Source organism: Melanotaenia boesemani, chromosome 14 (assembly GCF_017639745.1).
Source record: "Melanotaenia boesemani isolate fMelBoe1 chromosome 14, fMelBoe1.pri, whole genome shotgun sequence".
NCBI classification, from domain to species: Eukaryota; Metazoa; Chordata; class Actinopteri; order Atheriniformes; family Melanotaeniidae; genus Melanotaenia; species Melanotaenia boesemani.
In genome coordinates this window covers 12,252,330-12,266,717 of record NC_055695.1, presented here as the reverse complement: position 1 = coordinate 12,266,717, position 14,388 = coordinate 12,252,330, and the positions used below count along the sequence as shown (strand labels likewise).

Genomic DNA, 14,388 nt, shown 5'->3' with positions numbered 1-14,388 from the left:
TCAAAAAAGCAAACAAGCAAAAAATAAACTAAATTATTCTTTTTAGCTTTGAAAAGTTAGCTGTCAAAATCAACTTCATGTTAATTATGTTCACTTAGGGCAGCAGTTGCTTGGGTTAACAACAACTATATCTGAGAGAACACTTTAATAACACCTACCAGAAATCATGATTACCATAATGTCAATACAGAATTAATTACATTGATAACACAATAGCTGTTCAGTTATTTGTTGTTGTTTTTTTCTTAAAGGGAGCAAATGGATATTGGTTTTCTTGTGGTTGTTGTAATTAGCTTGTAATGAATCATCAGCAGATACTGCAGCTTCTTAGCAGCCACCCAAAAATATGACTGATTCAAGGACTTCAGCTTGGACACAAACCTGTCTTAATCATACTCAGTAACAGAGAACCCCCAACCCCATTATACACTGTAATGCATTTCAACAGGTATGAATCATGAACATATAACAGAAATAACTTCAGACTGTGCCTATATTTAATAGTATCTACTTGAAATAACAGGAAGGTATGAAAATACAAAGGGGTGTATTGGACAAAGTAACTCTGCAAACTAGCCAGTGACAGCAGATGTTTAGTAAATATGGAGCGTACGTGTTGAAAGATATGCAAATGCCTATAAGAGTGTGGTCTTCTTTAATTGTATTAATTGTGTTCAATAATTTTGATTTTGTTGTTCTTAACTAAAAGGGTTTCATTGGGCCTCCTGGAGTTGCTGGGCCACCGGGGCTGGAGGGGGAGAAAGTGAGTGCTTAATTTTGTGTTATTTGTATGGTGTTTTGAATTAGTCTTGATTCATATTAAACTGATACACATTTCATAAATGATTTTTTTCCTTTGAAATGTAATTTAAAGTCCAATATGATCGAAATGTAGTTTCTAAGTGTTGATTTTAAAGAAGGTCTTAGATGTAAGATAAAGTTTGTTACTAATGCTTCATCTGCAGTCCGCCTTCAACCAGACCTCCATGCGGCTTCACAAGCCAGCAGAAATTGAATGCATTATTCATGTTGCAAATATTAACCATTTGGCAGTGAGCTGAGGATTTGCAAAACCCCACTCCCCTCTGGCCATGTGAGAAATTGTGAAACAGTGAAATGAAGGAAAGTGAAGTCTGGTGATGCTCATTGTACAAACTGACATATCTCAGATACTAAACACAGTAAAAAGGCTGTTGCTTGCATGAGCAAAGAAAAGAGGCTTCTGTTTTGATTTTGTTTTCTTTTTTTCAAAATCTGTTATGTGGAATCATATAAGTTTTTTAACATGTTTGCAGTCAGTGTACAAGCTATAGTAAAAAGTACTTTAAAAAATGCTGAATTCACTTTGTAGATTTACTGGAAGAAACACCAGAGACACACATTAACACAACAGTTGGAGTTTGTTACCCATTTACGTCTGTTTGCTTATCTCTCTTCGTCTGTGCTCACAGAGACTGCTTAAAATGGCTGGATTAGCAATACAGCCCTTCTCATTTGTTTTCTGATTATATTGTTTAATAATTTAGAAAATCTGGCAGAATAATACAAGTGCTACCCATTTACAGCTACAGTTTGGCACACTCTTTAAATCCCTTAGTCAAAAACTTCTGGGCTGTCAATTTAAATGATGTAATAACCATTACTGTGTTAAATGTCTCAAGAATGTGTTTTTTACAGATTCTTGGGACATGTAAGGCTTACAGTAAATCGTTTAAGAGGTTATTATATTACAGGATTTCGAATGATCAGGAGATTCACTCCTCATGAGATTCAAGTTTAAAGGATTAATCCCTGGCTCACAATAGGTAGTTTCAAGAGTATCTGTTACAGTTCATGGAGTTATCCAAACAGTTTTTAAAGAAGTGCTTTAAACTGCATTTTAATCAGATAAATGACATAATAATAAAGGATAACAATTTACCATTTATCTTCCTTAAGGTGACAGAAATTCCTTAATTTCTATCCGTCAAATTTTTACACCATTCCCTTTGTTTCTCTTGGTTCTGCAACAGGTTAAGTTACTTTTTCCCTTTTCCTTATCCTTTCTAGGGCATCACTGGTCCTGTTGGAAAACCTGGCCCCAAAGGAAGACATGTAATTATTAGTCAATTTTAATATTTTGCCATGCATTCAGAGTAACAGAAAATTAAGAGACTAAACTGTTGCTCGCTATTTGGAGCTACTGTGTGTATAATTAATATTCATTGTAAGAATAATGATAAATTTGATCCATAAGGTTTACATTGTTTTCAGAAGAGCAAACTCTTTCGATCTACAAAATACTAAAATGATATCAATCTTAGGCCCACTGATTTACAGGACATTTTGTTGGTTCTAATGCAGGATTGTGTGGAGTATTTATGGGGAATCAGTGTCTTAGTAGACAGTAGAGAGAGTGTTGCCAGTTTGGAGAATCAGGGGGTAGTGTTTGACAGGGAGCTTAGCTAAGAGCAACTCACAAGGGGGTCGTATAAGCTATCGTTCTTCTCTCTCTGTTATAAATAGTCCTTCTGTTATATTCTGGCTCATATACCTCTTCAGACCAACTGAGCTGTCAGTCACAGCTATCAGCGACAGGATACAAGCAGAGCTGCAGAGCACAGAGTAATGCAGAGCAACATTCGTCAGTTAAGAAAATAGTCACAACTTACTGATGCTAAAGTTGTGTTTGCTCACACCTCTGACATTTTTAATTCTGAGCTGTATAATGACAGCAAATTTGCTGTTTTTATGGCCCCCTTGTAAACAACTTTGACATAAAGACATAAATATCTTCAAAAAACTGTGAAAAAGACTTTATATAAAACAGTGCACAATTATGTCTATAATAAGTTAAATGTTTCATGGCCTACAAAGTTTGTTCTGGGATTGTTTTTGAAAAAAGAAAAACCTTTTAGATAAAGACAAGTGGAATGTCTGGGGTGGGCCCTGATGCTGAGAAAAGTGAATATTTTTAAAAACAAGCTTTAGTGCTGTGTTGAAATTGCCAAGCAGGCAGAAAGCCCAGTGTCTGTTTAGTTTAAAGTCTTTCTACTGGAACAGTGATGTTTAACTTAAACACATCCAGTGTTTTTAACCACCAGTTCTACACCATGACCATGAAAAGCAACAGAGGAAAGACATGATATCATAACAAAAAACACAAACAAAAGTACAGGTAGAAATAAGGCGAAGTTCACTGCCATTGGTTTCTTGTGCTGAAGTTCCAAACATATTAAAAAGGTTCATGTTGAATGCTTTGAGATTTGTTAATAGATTTATGAGTTGATTGTGGATCTGCTTCCTGCCACAGGGGGTGATGGGTGATGTAGGAGAGAGGGGCCCTCCTGGGCCTGATGGCAAAGAGGTGAGAGCTTTTATCTGCTTCCTGGTAATTTCAGCTGATTTTTTTCTTTTTTTTCCACCATCTTTTCCCCACCATATTTAAAGATATGTGTTAATAAGTAACTGAATTGGTTTTATGTATTTTAAGACTTTTTGTCCCCATTTTAAAAATGAATTTTTATACTGTAAAAAAACCAATCAATTGACATCACACTGACAGCCTCTGTCTACGTCTACAACCTTATCAGTATGTGTTAGCCTGATAATACTCTTTAGAGTTTTCCTTAGCGATGAGCACTCTTGGGCTTTCTACATAAATATGCTGAAATGATATGCCATTTTTGAAGGAAAGTTTTTCAAATTTAGCAGGATTAAGAATAATGCATTATATTGTTGTAGATTTTCCATCCTATAAATTTAAGATGGTGCTTTGATGTTTTACAGGGTCCTGCTGGTGGGATTGGCATTAGTGGCTTTCCAGGTTTAAGGGTGAGTCTACATGTTGTAATGATAACATTTAGCTTGTAATGCTTAATTTTCAACACCTTTGTTTGTTAAAGTCTGCGTGTGTTTGTGCCATGAGTGTGCCAAAATAGCAAAACACCCACTGTTCCCACCCACGAAAGCAGTTTTGAGTAGTTTGGCAGGTTTCTGTGTTTATCTGGATGTTTGTCTTTGTCTTTGAAACAAACAACAGCTTCAAACTGTGAAAAAGCAGTTATGAAATTTGATCAATATGTGGTTAAGCTTAAAATGCAGACTGTGTTGACTTGAATAGTCTGACCTGTGAAGACAAAATGTTTGTTTTAGTTTTTTGACGGCGACAGTGTGTTCAGACATGATGTGCAGCAAATAGTCGCCGGTTAAATCCGACACTAGGATGGCAAGGATGTGCTTCAGCATATGGGATGCATTATTTATTAGATGAACTAAAGAAGTTTCCAAGTGTTCCTGAGTGTTCCTCAATATATTTTCTTGAACTTATTTCTAAGATTGTGACTGTCTTTCATTCTGGTTATACGGCTTTAGTAGTCAGATTGGAGCATGGATGATAAATTGCAGGATGTACTGTTCTGCTCCATAAACCCATACAGTACCTCTCCCTAAATGAATTTTCACATTGCCAGCTTTTTTTTGGGTTGGACTTGTCATATAAATTAGTAATAATTTTGTGTTTTAATGGCAATAGTGTGTTTATCATTGTTAATCTAATACTCAGTTTACTTCCAAGGGGAATTCCATTCATGTTTAGCACTTGGCTACTGTTAAGGCTGCAATCAATCTACAAGGGCTAAGCTGGATGAGATTCAAAGTTTAACAGTGACTGAACATGTTGGAAAAACTGCAGGCGATGTGAATGTTTAGGAAAGCACAGCTGAATGGTATCAAGGAAATGCATTTAGTGGTAGGTTTATACATAATACAGTTTTAGGGCTTATTTCATTACAGCTGTGCCACAGTTGAACTGACTAATAGTTCTTACTGCAGGTCTAGCTCATCACTAGCATTATGTTTTATTTTTCTTCCAGTCCTTTATAGTTATTTAAGTTTATTATTGATCAAAGAACAACCCTGGTGGCAATAGAAATATGCTTCCTTACCCCAGTTTTTGAATTAGCCCAATTTTTGTGCTAATGAACTTGTCAGTATGGAAGAATTCATTAGACCTGACCTTGCTTTAGCACCTTGCACACAGTCCAGAGTCACTACTCTGTGTGTTTTAACAGAGGAAGAAGTGGGTAACAACTTCTCTCATTTGTAAAGGAAGTAAAGTCTATGGCATGTATAAATTGTACAGATGTATAAACCTGTCCAATCCATTGCTAAACCAGTATGTGGGGTTGAATGTGATCATAATGAGGAGTTAGTGTGGTACCTACAGCAAGCAGTATTTGATCAGATTTTCCCAAAAGTAATTAACTGTTTCCAGTTCAGGTTAACGTTGGTCTAAATTTGGTCCATGTTAGGTGTATAAACATGGCCCATATTTCTTTCTTTCTTTTTTTTCTTTTGTTCTTTTTTTCTTCAAATAAAAAAACAAAATGAAAAAAACACGGCCCAAATTTCAATATCTTTTTTGGGTCAAACAAAAGCTTTGATGGAATGATCTAATTTAGCCATGAAAGCAACATTCACAGACGTCTGATGTTTGGTGGCTATAGTATTTATTATTTATCCCCTGCTGTGTTCACTGTGTTAATTGAGTGCTGGTCCTTGGCGAGGAAAATAAAGAAGTTATGTTTGTTTACAATGTTTATTATCTATTTGTGTCTCTGGGAGCTGGTGGATTATTTAGTCGCAACTCCTCAGTCTAACTTGAGAGGTTTTGGGAACTGGCGTTGAATAAAACCACAGCGGTCGGGGCTGTGGGAGGAGTCTGCAGCGGAGCGCTGCAATGCCAGTGGCGCTCAATTTGCAACTGAAAACAGCACAAGAGTAAACTGCGAAAGAGCAAAAAGTCAGATCATAATTGAGATTAAAATTTGATTTATCACCCAACCCTAGGACAAGCGTTGTAATCCAAATAAATGGTTTGGGTTGAGCTGTAACCTCAGAAGGTGATCAGATCACACTGGTTGACATAAATAACTTGGTACTACTTGGAAAAAACATAAAACAATCAAACAAGCTAGAAATGTCACTGTCATCTTTTTCATTGTTTCCTCTGACTGTTTTTTATTTACCCACTAGCTTGGAATTGGGTGAAGTGATATAACCATCAGGACATCAGATCTTACATCCAGCCTGGCTAGTAAATAGTCACACAAGGCAAAACTTTTTGTAAATCAAAGAAACATGAGTGCAAAGACACAAAAGTCATGCAACACCAGCATTTTCAGTCATCTACCATTATGGTGTGTTTGAAGAAAACACTTAAAGCCCTTAAATGTTACCACCTGCATTCTCCCACATTTGCATTACTCCAGTGAGAAAAAATCCAGACAGTCACAGACGTAATGGAGAACAAGCTGTTTTTACTGTTGGAGTCTGAGTTCACAGAGGCCCCTAAAACATCCAGATGTTCATGTCAGCAAAACTGATACAACTGTATATGGCACCTTTCCTGCACCATCCTTTCAAGCTTCATTTACATTGGCTTGTTGTCCTCGTAGCATTGGATTTATTGGGGTTTTGTGAGGGGTTAAGGTGTGGGACACACCAGGCACAGCAGGAGGGATGGGGTTTCCTTACCTTCAGTTTCTGGCTGTAAGTTTTCTTTAGTACTGAGTAAAGTCACACAGGAAATTTTAAATTTACATAAACCAGACAATTGCAGTATGATGTTGATTAAACATGCTAGGCAAACCTGGCACCATATGGATAATGAATGGGATTTGACTCTGTGTGCACGTTATAATACACTGATTGGCTGCATCACCCACAAACACACACAGTACACATGTTTTATTCCCTTTTTGTACTTCCCATTATTCAAAATGTCTTACAAGTTTATCAGTAGAAATAACTTAATGCTTTTGTTTGGTTCAAATTATGAACATCAGCTAAATTAAAGGTTGTACTGATGACAATTTGCAAACACTAGTATCTGTAAACCATCACTCTGTGTTATCTAAACAATAGAGTTGGCTCTGATATATTGCGTGCCTTGGCATCTTAGAGCAGTAACAATAACAATGATCACAGATTCAGCCCTTTTTAATGACTGGAAAGAGTGGATGCTGACAAATGCTTTAACGTGCCATTTGTGGCAGAAAAGCTTTGATCTTTTTCTAAAAAGAATCTCATGTCAGAACACAAACTGATATTAAAACCTCATGTGATCAAGGTCTGTCTTCTCTTACCCTGTTCTGGAAGAGACAGTTTTCAAGTTTCCTTTCTTTTCCTTTCCTTTCCTTTGAGTGAACAGCTAGAATCAGACACAGTGAGGGCCATTAAACTTTGTAATTACAATTGTCATGCAGCAAGAAGATGCATATATGTGGCTAAGTGTAGAGTAAGTACTTTAAGGATCTTAATTTTATCTGACTACAGTAGACCTGGAATAATAGTAAACATGAAAACTTTATGGCTTATTTTATTTTCTAAGGTTACAATGGTTACATTTAAACAAAAAGTACAGGACATCCACCAATGTGCTTTTTAATCAAATTGATTCATTTGTCCTTCCATGTGGTAGGCATGCAGTGGTTTGTATGATCTCAAACCACCTGGCATTCAGCTTAGTTTTGACAGTAATTTTTAGTGAAGGCTTTGTGTGAGATATTGATGTCCCTATTTAGAAGAATTAGCATTTTCCATTTCCTTTTCTCATTATTTTTTCATGTGTTCTGTTTCATCATAACTTATATTGTCCAGATGGACTTCTAGTTTTAGCCACATGTCCTTCATAATATAATAAAAGTCATGTTCTTACACTGGTGTCTTACCTTTTTGAAAATGGACTGATTGCATTAAATAAAAATCAATATCCATCTATATTCAGAGTAGGCATGGGCTGGTGTGATTCTGATAGTATGATATTCCTCAGCAGAAGAATTTATAGCTTTTTTACCATACTGCAGTATTGTGACTTCAGTTCCAAAGATGTTTCTTTGAAGTATTTGAATAAAAAATAAACTTTTCCTTCCCCACCAAACAGCCTGTTTTGTCAGGTAGTTAATAAGTCATGCTAGAGTAAGCCTTTTTTATTTAATGAATGCTCAACATGCCAACTTCTGTAGCTGGTTTCATGTCTAGACAGCAGTGTTACCTTGATTTAGTCAAAGATTGATGGGTAGTGCTCCCATAGACATGACATCATGTTTGAAGTATGACCTCCTCTGGCAGCCACTTTTTGCAACATGTCTTGCAGGATGCATTATCTTTGTGGAAAGCATGATTAAAAATTGTGGCACACTTGTAACCAACAAACAACCCATCCCTAATTCAGCCACGGATTTGTGCTATTTTATCAAAATAACACAAGTTAAATATATAATGAATATGTAAAGACTGAACTTTAATTTGATTGTATTTATACTCACGTTAGAGGATGTTTTTCTATCTAAATATGTAGAGCCATGGTTTTCAATGGACCAAAGTAGTTTGACAATTGAGTTTAAAGTCTTTAAAGGACAGATAATATACACTAATCTGTCAGTATTTTAACAATTGAGAGTAAAACGTGTGGAGTTGATTACATATGTAGTATTCTTGAAAATGTCAATATATAACTCAAGATTTGTATTTAAGTGTCAGTCAGATTCAGTCATTTCAATTGTTAAAAAATAGGAGAGAACACATGCAAATGCATGCTGCTGCCGACAGAAAAACAAACAAACAAAAAAACGCTGTATCCAGCATCGTTTTTTCAGAGCCCTATATTCATTTTGGTGTGTGTGTGCTCCCATGCTTGGTTATTTTCAGGCTAATAATCATGAGAACAGAAACTGTCACCCAGAAAATGGACAAAAAGCTGTCTGATCATGTCTGTTTATTTCAACTTACGATCACATTCCATGTCAGAAAGATGTTATTACAACAAATTCAGAAACGTCAACGCGATTGTTGCTGCTGAGTAACCTGGTTTTGCATTGCATAGTTGTAAGCTTTTTGTGAGCCCCAATCTGGGTGGGAGAACATTTTATGGGTTGCTGACATGAATCACTACCTAACAATTTTCTTCCATAAGAGTGAAGTTAGAAAAGTTCAGACTCATACCCTCAGTTTGCAAAAACAAAACCGACCCTTCAGATATATGGTGGGAACTTTAAGAGTAGTTGAACAAGTCTTCCAAGTCTTCCATTAGGAGGATATTTCGTAACAGCAAAAGGGTTCATCACAAGTTGCCAGTAATTCATAAAGCTCAAAAATAAAAGGGCTCAATAAGACGTTGCCAATACATATTTTTTAAAAGCAAGAGCAGCTGAGAATTTCACTTTTTAAAGACAATGAAAAAGTTAAAAAAAAACTACAAATTAATTAAGGACAGCTGCTGGTACAGCATCATAATAGTGGAGACAAATTCTTTGAGAATTTGCATGGATAACAGACTTAGGACAGCCATTGCCTATGAAGTATTATAGACTAAATACAATAAAAATAATACATTTTTTGTGAAATTGTGATCATGGTCCAATTAGGCTTTAATCCCCTAAAAACATGAGTATACAAAGCAGCAATATGCAGCACAATTACATGTAAAAATTGGTTGCAATTTCACTCAGTTACATTGTTAATATTTCATTAAAAAATATTACAATGACATGCAGAACCAAAAATATGTTTTTCTGTCCACATAAGTCCTGACTTTATTTTTGTCATTAATCTGTGTGATTCAAATGATGTGCATGTTCTGAAAAATACCTTTACATACACACAATATTCGTCACTGTCACAACAGCATTATGACCACCTGTTGCAGAGATGGTAAATGCAAAGGGCTCAGAAACATTTTCTGGTCATTCTCACTTTGCCCTTGTCAGTAGGAGTGGATGTTGTGGTTTGGCACTGCTGAGCAGGTTAAAGACCAGACCCATAAAAACAACAGGATACATTGTGAGCTCAGCTTAGCTCTGTTGAAAGGTTGTGACAAAAAGGAATGTTCTGTGTAGGAAACAGGAGTGTGTTTATGTCAAAATAACCTCCACAAGGGAGAGGAAATACTCAAAAATACCACGCAGCATCAAGCAGTAGTCCTGGGCCAGTATCAGAAATACAGTATGTTCTCTGTGTTTTTTATACATTAAGTATATTGTGTCCTCTTCTTGACAGGGGGACGTAGGGCCTGAGGGACCACGAGGACTGCCTGGTATGGCGGGACCTCAGGTAGACTTTATAATTGAACCTGCACATGTTCTGAATTTTAGGAGAGTGCTGTGAACTGCTCATCAATATCAGCTTTCATAAGTATTCCATCTTCTCAACATTGTTACCCCCTTATTCTTTCCATCACAGGGCCCAGCAGGACGAGCCGGGTTGCCTGGATTGAAAGGTGATAAGGTGATCTAAATATTTATATTATTGCTGTGCATATGTGTGTCATTTGTTGATGTTCATAATTGGAGATCGAATGTAATTACAAATAACCCCAATGACACTTTCCATATTTGTATTTTGCTGTTGTCCCATAGAATGACTGTGACTCCACCACAATGGACTGCAGTTGGTTGACATAGTCTTTATACTGCATTACAGCCTAGCTTGTTTTGTGTAGTGGCAGATAAAGTGGTTCCCCACCTGCGTTGGTTTCTATTTGGAGTGTCCCTACAGCTTGCATTGGGTCTACCAAAGAAAAGAAAGAGTTGGTTGAGGTGGAGTCTGATTAGAGTGAGAGGAAACCTAGAGACAGAAGGGCACTAGACAGGACTCAGCTAGGCCGTAAGAAGCAGCTTAATTTTGTAGCAAAGCAAAAGCCTTTAGTAAAACTAAACACACAGTTTATCATCCTGTCCAAACTCTCCTATAACACATCAATTAAGCAAAAGCATGATTAGTTGCAAGATAAAGATGACATGATAGATGGCAAATTACAGTGATGGGACCAGCAGACTAAAGCAAGCAGCTAACCACTTCTTCATATTATTACTTTCGGAATGAAAGTGAAATAAAAATAAAAACATTTGTGCTACTGGTCTTAAGTTAAAGTGACAGGTAATCATGTACAAAACTAATCCATCAACTGTGTTAGTTCAGTAAATTTGTGATTCAGATTATGGATCATAAGAGTAGAATAGAAAAACAATCATACTAATAAGAAATTCACAGTGTCTGTAGTATGAAAATCACAACTAAAATGGCATAAAAATGGTTAAAGCACAGCAGTGAATGCTTCCTTTAAACTGTGTACTCTTCCTTCTTTCCCTTCTTAAGGAATTTCACCCACAAATGACCAAATATTATTTTCTGGCTACAGTTTTTAAGAATATTACTTAATGCTGTGCATGTATTATACTATAAACACTTCACAATGAAGCTGTCTATCTCAAATCTGCTGTTATTATATGATCAGAGTGGCAGGGCAGTATTGTTATATCTATGTATGATACTATGAAATCTAGGGTGAAGTGGGACAAAGGGGCGAACCAGGAGAGATGGGATACCAAGGTGATAAGGTGAGTCCACTGTCATAAGCATAACATATCACAAGTCTGGATTTCAATCATTTTGAGAAACTGATGAAAAAGCATTACATTTTACCAATCATAACTTTGTCAAATCTTAACACAATGCTCACATTTTTTGTGGATATATTTATCACTTCATAGTGCTTTTAAAATAATACATTAGCTCTTTTTTTATTGATTTCTTTAATAAGTAGAATTAGTTGATTTAGTTTTTGCCAGCTATGACAAATAATCAGAGAAACTGAGAATCTGTGGGAGATTTCTAAATGAGTAAAAGGTGAATCTGAAGAGTTCCACAACCACAGACATGCCTTGTTGATGAATAAACATTAATCATATGATGTCATCAGACAATGCCTGTACTATATGAATGAATGTAATTATGGACACATCCAGACACGCACGCCTCTATATGAAAGCAGAATCATTCACGGTGTGTGTGACTAGTCTAAGACTTTTGTGCTTTTATCTTTCAGGGTGCTGCTGGTGCACCTGGTCCCCCTGGGCCCAGAGGAAAGCCAGGACCACCGGTATGTGTGTTTAAGTGCATGTAAACTGAAAGTGTGTTTCTGTAATCAACTGCTTTTTTATGTGAGTTAGAGCCATTTTATACGGGTTTTGTTAAATTTTATCAACGATGCCAGGCAAACGGTGGATCGCAGCAAGATTCAGTCTTTTGTATTTGTTAGCTTTAAAACAGAATTAAATTCACATCCAAAAAAATCACACCTTTATATCACACTTAGTAAATGAAGGTCATTACAGACAAATAATTTAGTCAATGTTTTAGAAGAGCAAAATTAAGATAAAACAAGGAAGAATCACCAAAAACTCCTCTGCAAGGTATTTCCAGACAACGGATGTGTTTTCTAAAGTTAGGTATAGTACTAATATTGTTAAACCAAAGTAATGACAAATGTTAGAAAGAAAAAGATACGATTCACTGTAATTTGCACCATCCACTATCAAAGCCTTAATAGTTAATAAAACATTTAACAGCAAAAAGATTGTCCTTCTGAGATGTTTGATCTATTCAGCCTTTTATTGTTTTTTTTTTCTTTTTTAATGTTTATTGCATATTAAGGAAATAGCAGTACATATGAGTCACTTAAACATCTGTCAGAAAGATCCAAAGCAGGGTAATCTGTTCTATGAGACAGATGAGTGAAAGATGAGGAAAAACATTTTGTCTGGATTGCCTTCAGCAAGTGAGAGTAGCCAGTTAAGTTGATATTAAGTTAGATACGAGAACACATTTTATGACTGAGTGTCTTTTGAATGACTGATGTGAATTTAGATTTGATGTCTGCAGATGCACAAAGTGTACAAGCAGCATCATAGTGTGGCTGGGCCATGCGCCTATAAAAAGTTAAAGGATTTTTTCAAGTCTTTTTTCTAATATTTTGACAAAATACTTTTGATACATTTAACATTGCATGCAATTACAAAATTAATTTCCCCCATTGGGATTGGTACAGTATAGTGCAAACAAAAGCTTAATTTAATATTATGTGTTTTGCATGTTGGCTTCAAAAACTATTTTGAATGTGTGCAGTGGTACAGGACAACTTCTGCTAAATATTTCCAGCTTGGTAGCAGAAACCTGGGTTTTCAGTACACCAATAAAGTCAGATTTTTACCACCATTTATATGGGCATAATTTCATATGTAAAATGTCTGCATTCATGTTTGCTTTGTTCCAGCCCCTTTCATATCATTCAGGATACAATGTAAAAATGATTCTCCATATGTGGGTTGTCTCTGCGTGGGAGTGTGTGGGCTGCCGCTGTCTTGTACATCTTGTAGAGAGCAGAATTTTTTCCCATTCAGTAGCATGTCACCTTTTGATAGAAACAGCCTTTAAAGAAATTTTGCAATGTGTAATTACTCTTTCCGAGTCTGAGGTCACAAAACAGAACCAGTTTAAAAAACCAATGACACTGTGCCTTTGTTTGGTACAAGCTGTGTGTGTGTGTATGTCTTTGTAGAACACAGATAGGGCCATGGCTAAGCCCATTCTGAAAAGCAGAGTGGATATTAAAATAAAGAAAAAGTTTTTCATATGAATAAATCATCAGAAATGGCTAATTGAAATGAATCTGTTATTTTTCACACAGCCCCATTTAGAGCTAACTATTTGTTCTTTACCAATTAGTGTAATTAAGCTGTTCTTAAATAGTTTAAGCTACTGGAATGTAATATAACTTTATGTGGAGAGATGACAGCTAAATTTATTTCAGAAGATGTATAAAGTGAAAGCATTGTCTCTGTGGTGCAAAGAATGTCGAAAAGTTGGGAAAAAGCTTAGTATAAAATTAAACCAAAACTAAATAATAGAAAGTTGTAAAATAATTCCTACCTATCTTTATAATCTATAACTGTATTTCTAACAGGGTAAGATTGGAGAAATTGGGCCACAAGGACTACCTGGGCCTCCAGGACCAGAGGTAGGAGCACATTTAACTTGTTACCAAGTCTTAAAGGGATGCTGTTTGGTTATTGTTTGTAAGCATATATCAAATTCAGACCCTTGCACCTGTCAGAGATAAAAATTAATATACAGTTTATTTCACAGCGATTACTTTCTGAATAACGAATCAGCCAACTGTTTATCCAAATACATGACCTACGATTCCATTCTGCTGCTCTCTTCTTCAGGGTCTGCCTCTTTTATTATTTAATATGTGGAATAATCCTTGGACCACTTAATTATGGGATCGCCTCAAAGCTCAGAGCATGTGCTACCAGCAGAAAAATACTTGAATAGCTATTGTATTGTTAAATACATTGCAGGACGTGAATAGTTGCTTTTTTTGGGCACAATCTCGTTATGAGTCATATGCCGAACTGTCCAAGCTGTTAAAACATGCACTAGAGAGTAGGGCTGGGCGATATGAACCAAATCTTATACCTCAGTATTTTTATATGATGTATATTTCGATATAGATATATATATATATATTTTTGTCAAGTAACCAAAGAGACAGCTCTAATTTTC

The 14,388-nt window shown here is 36.0% G+C and overlaps 1 protein-coding gene across 1 annotated transcript in view; it reads left to right on the top strand.

The window, feature by feature from the left end:
- The window catches only part of LOC121653495 (collagen alpha-1(XXIV) chain), a 92,836-nt gene that overhangs the window by 38,608 nt on the left and 39,840 nt on the right, over positions 1 to 14,388 (top strand). Inside the window, exons 11-19 of the mRNA XM_042007024.1 lie at positions 710 to 763; positions 2,050 to 2,094; positions 3,293 to 3,346; positions 3,769 to 3,813; positions 10,039 to 10,092; positions 10,222 to 10,266; positions 11,325 to 11,378; positions 11,867 to 11,920; positions 13,784 to 13,837. Coding sequence (XP_041862958.1) covers positions 710 to 763; positions 2,050 to 2,094; positions 3,293 to 3,346; positions 3,769 to 3,813; positions 10,039 to 10,092; positions 10,222 to 10,266; positions 11,325 to 11,378; positions 11,867 to 11,920; positions 13,784 to 13,837 — 459 coding nt within the window. The remainder of the gene's footprint in view (positions 1 to 709; positions 764 to 2,049; positions 2,095 to 3,292; positions 3,347 to 3,768; positions 3,814 to 10,038; positions 10,093 to 10,221; positions 10,267 to 11,324; positions 11,379 to 11,866; positions 11,921 to 13,783; positions 13,838 to 14,388) is intronic.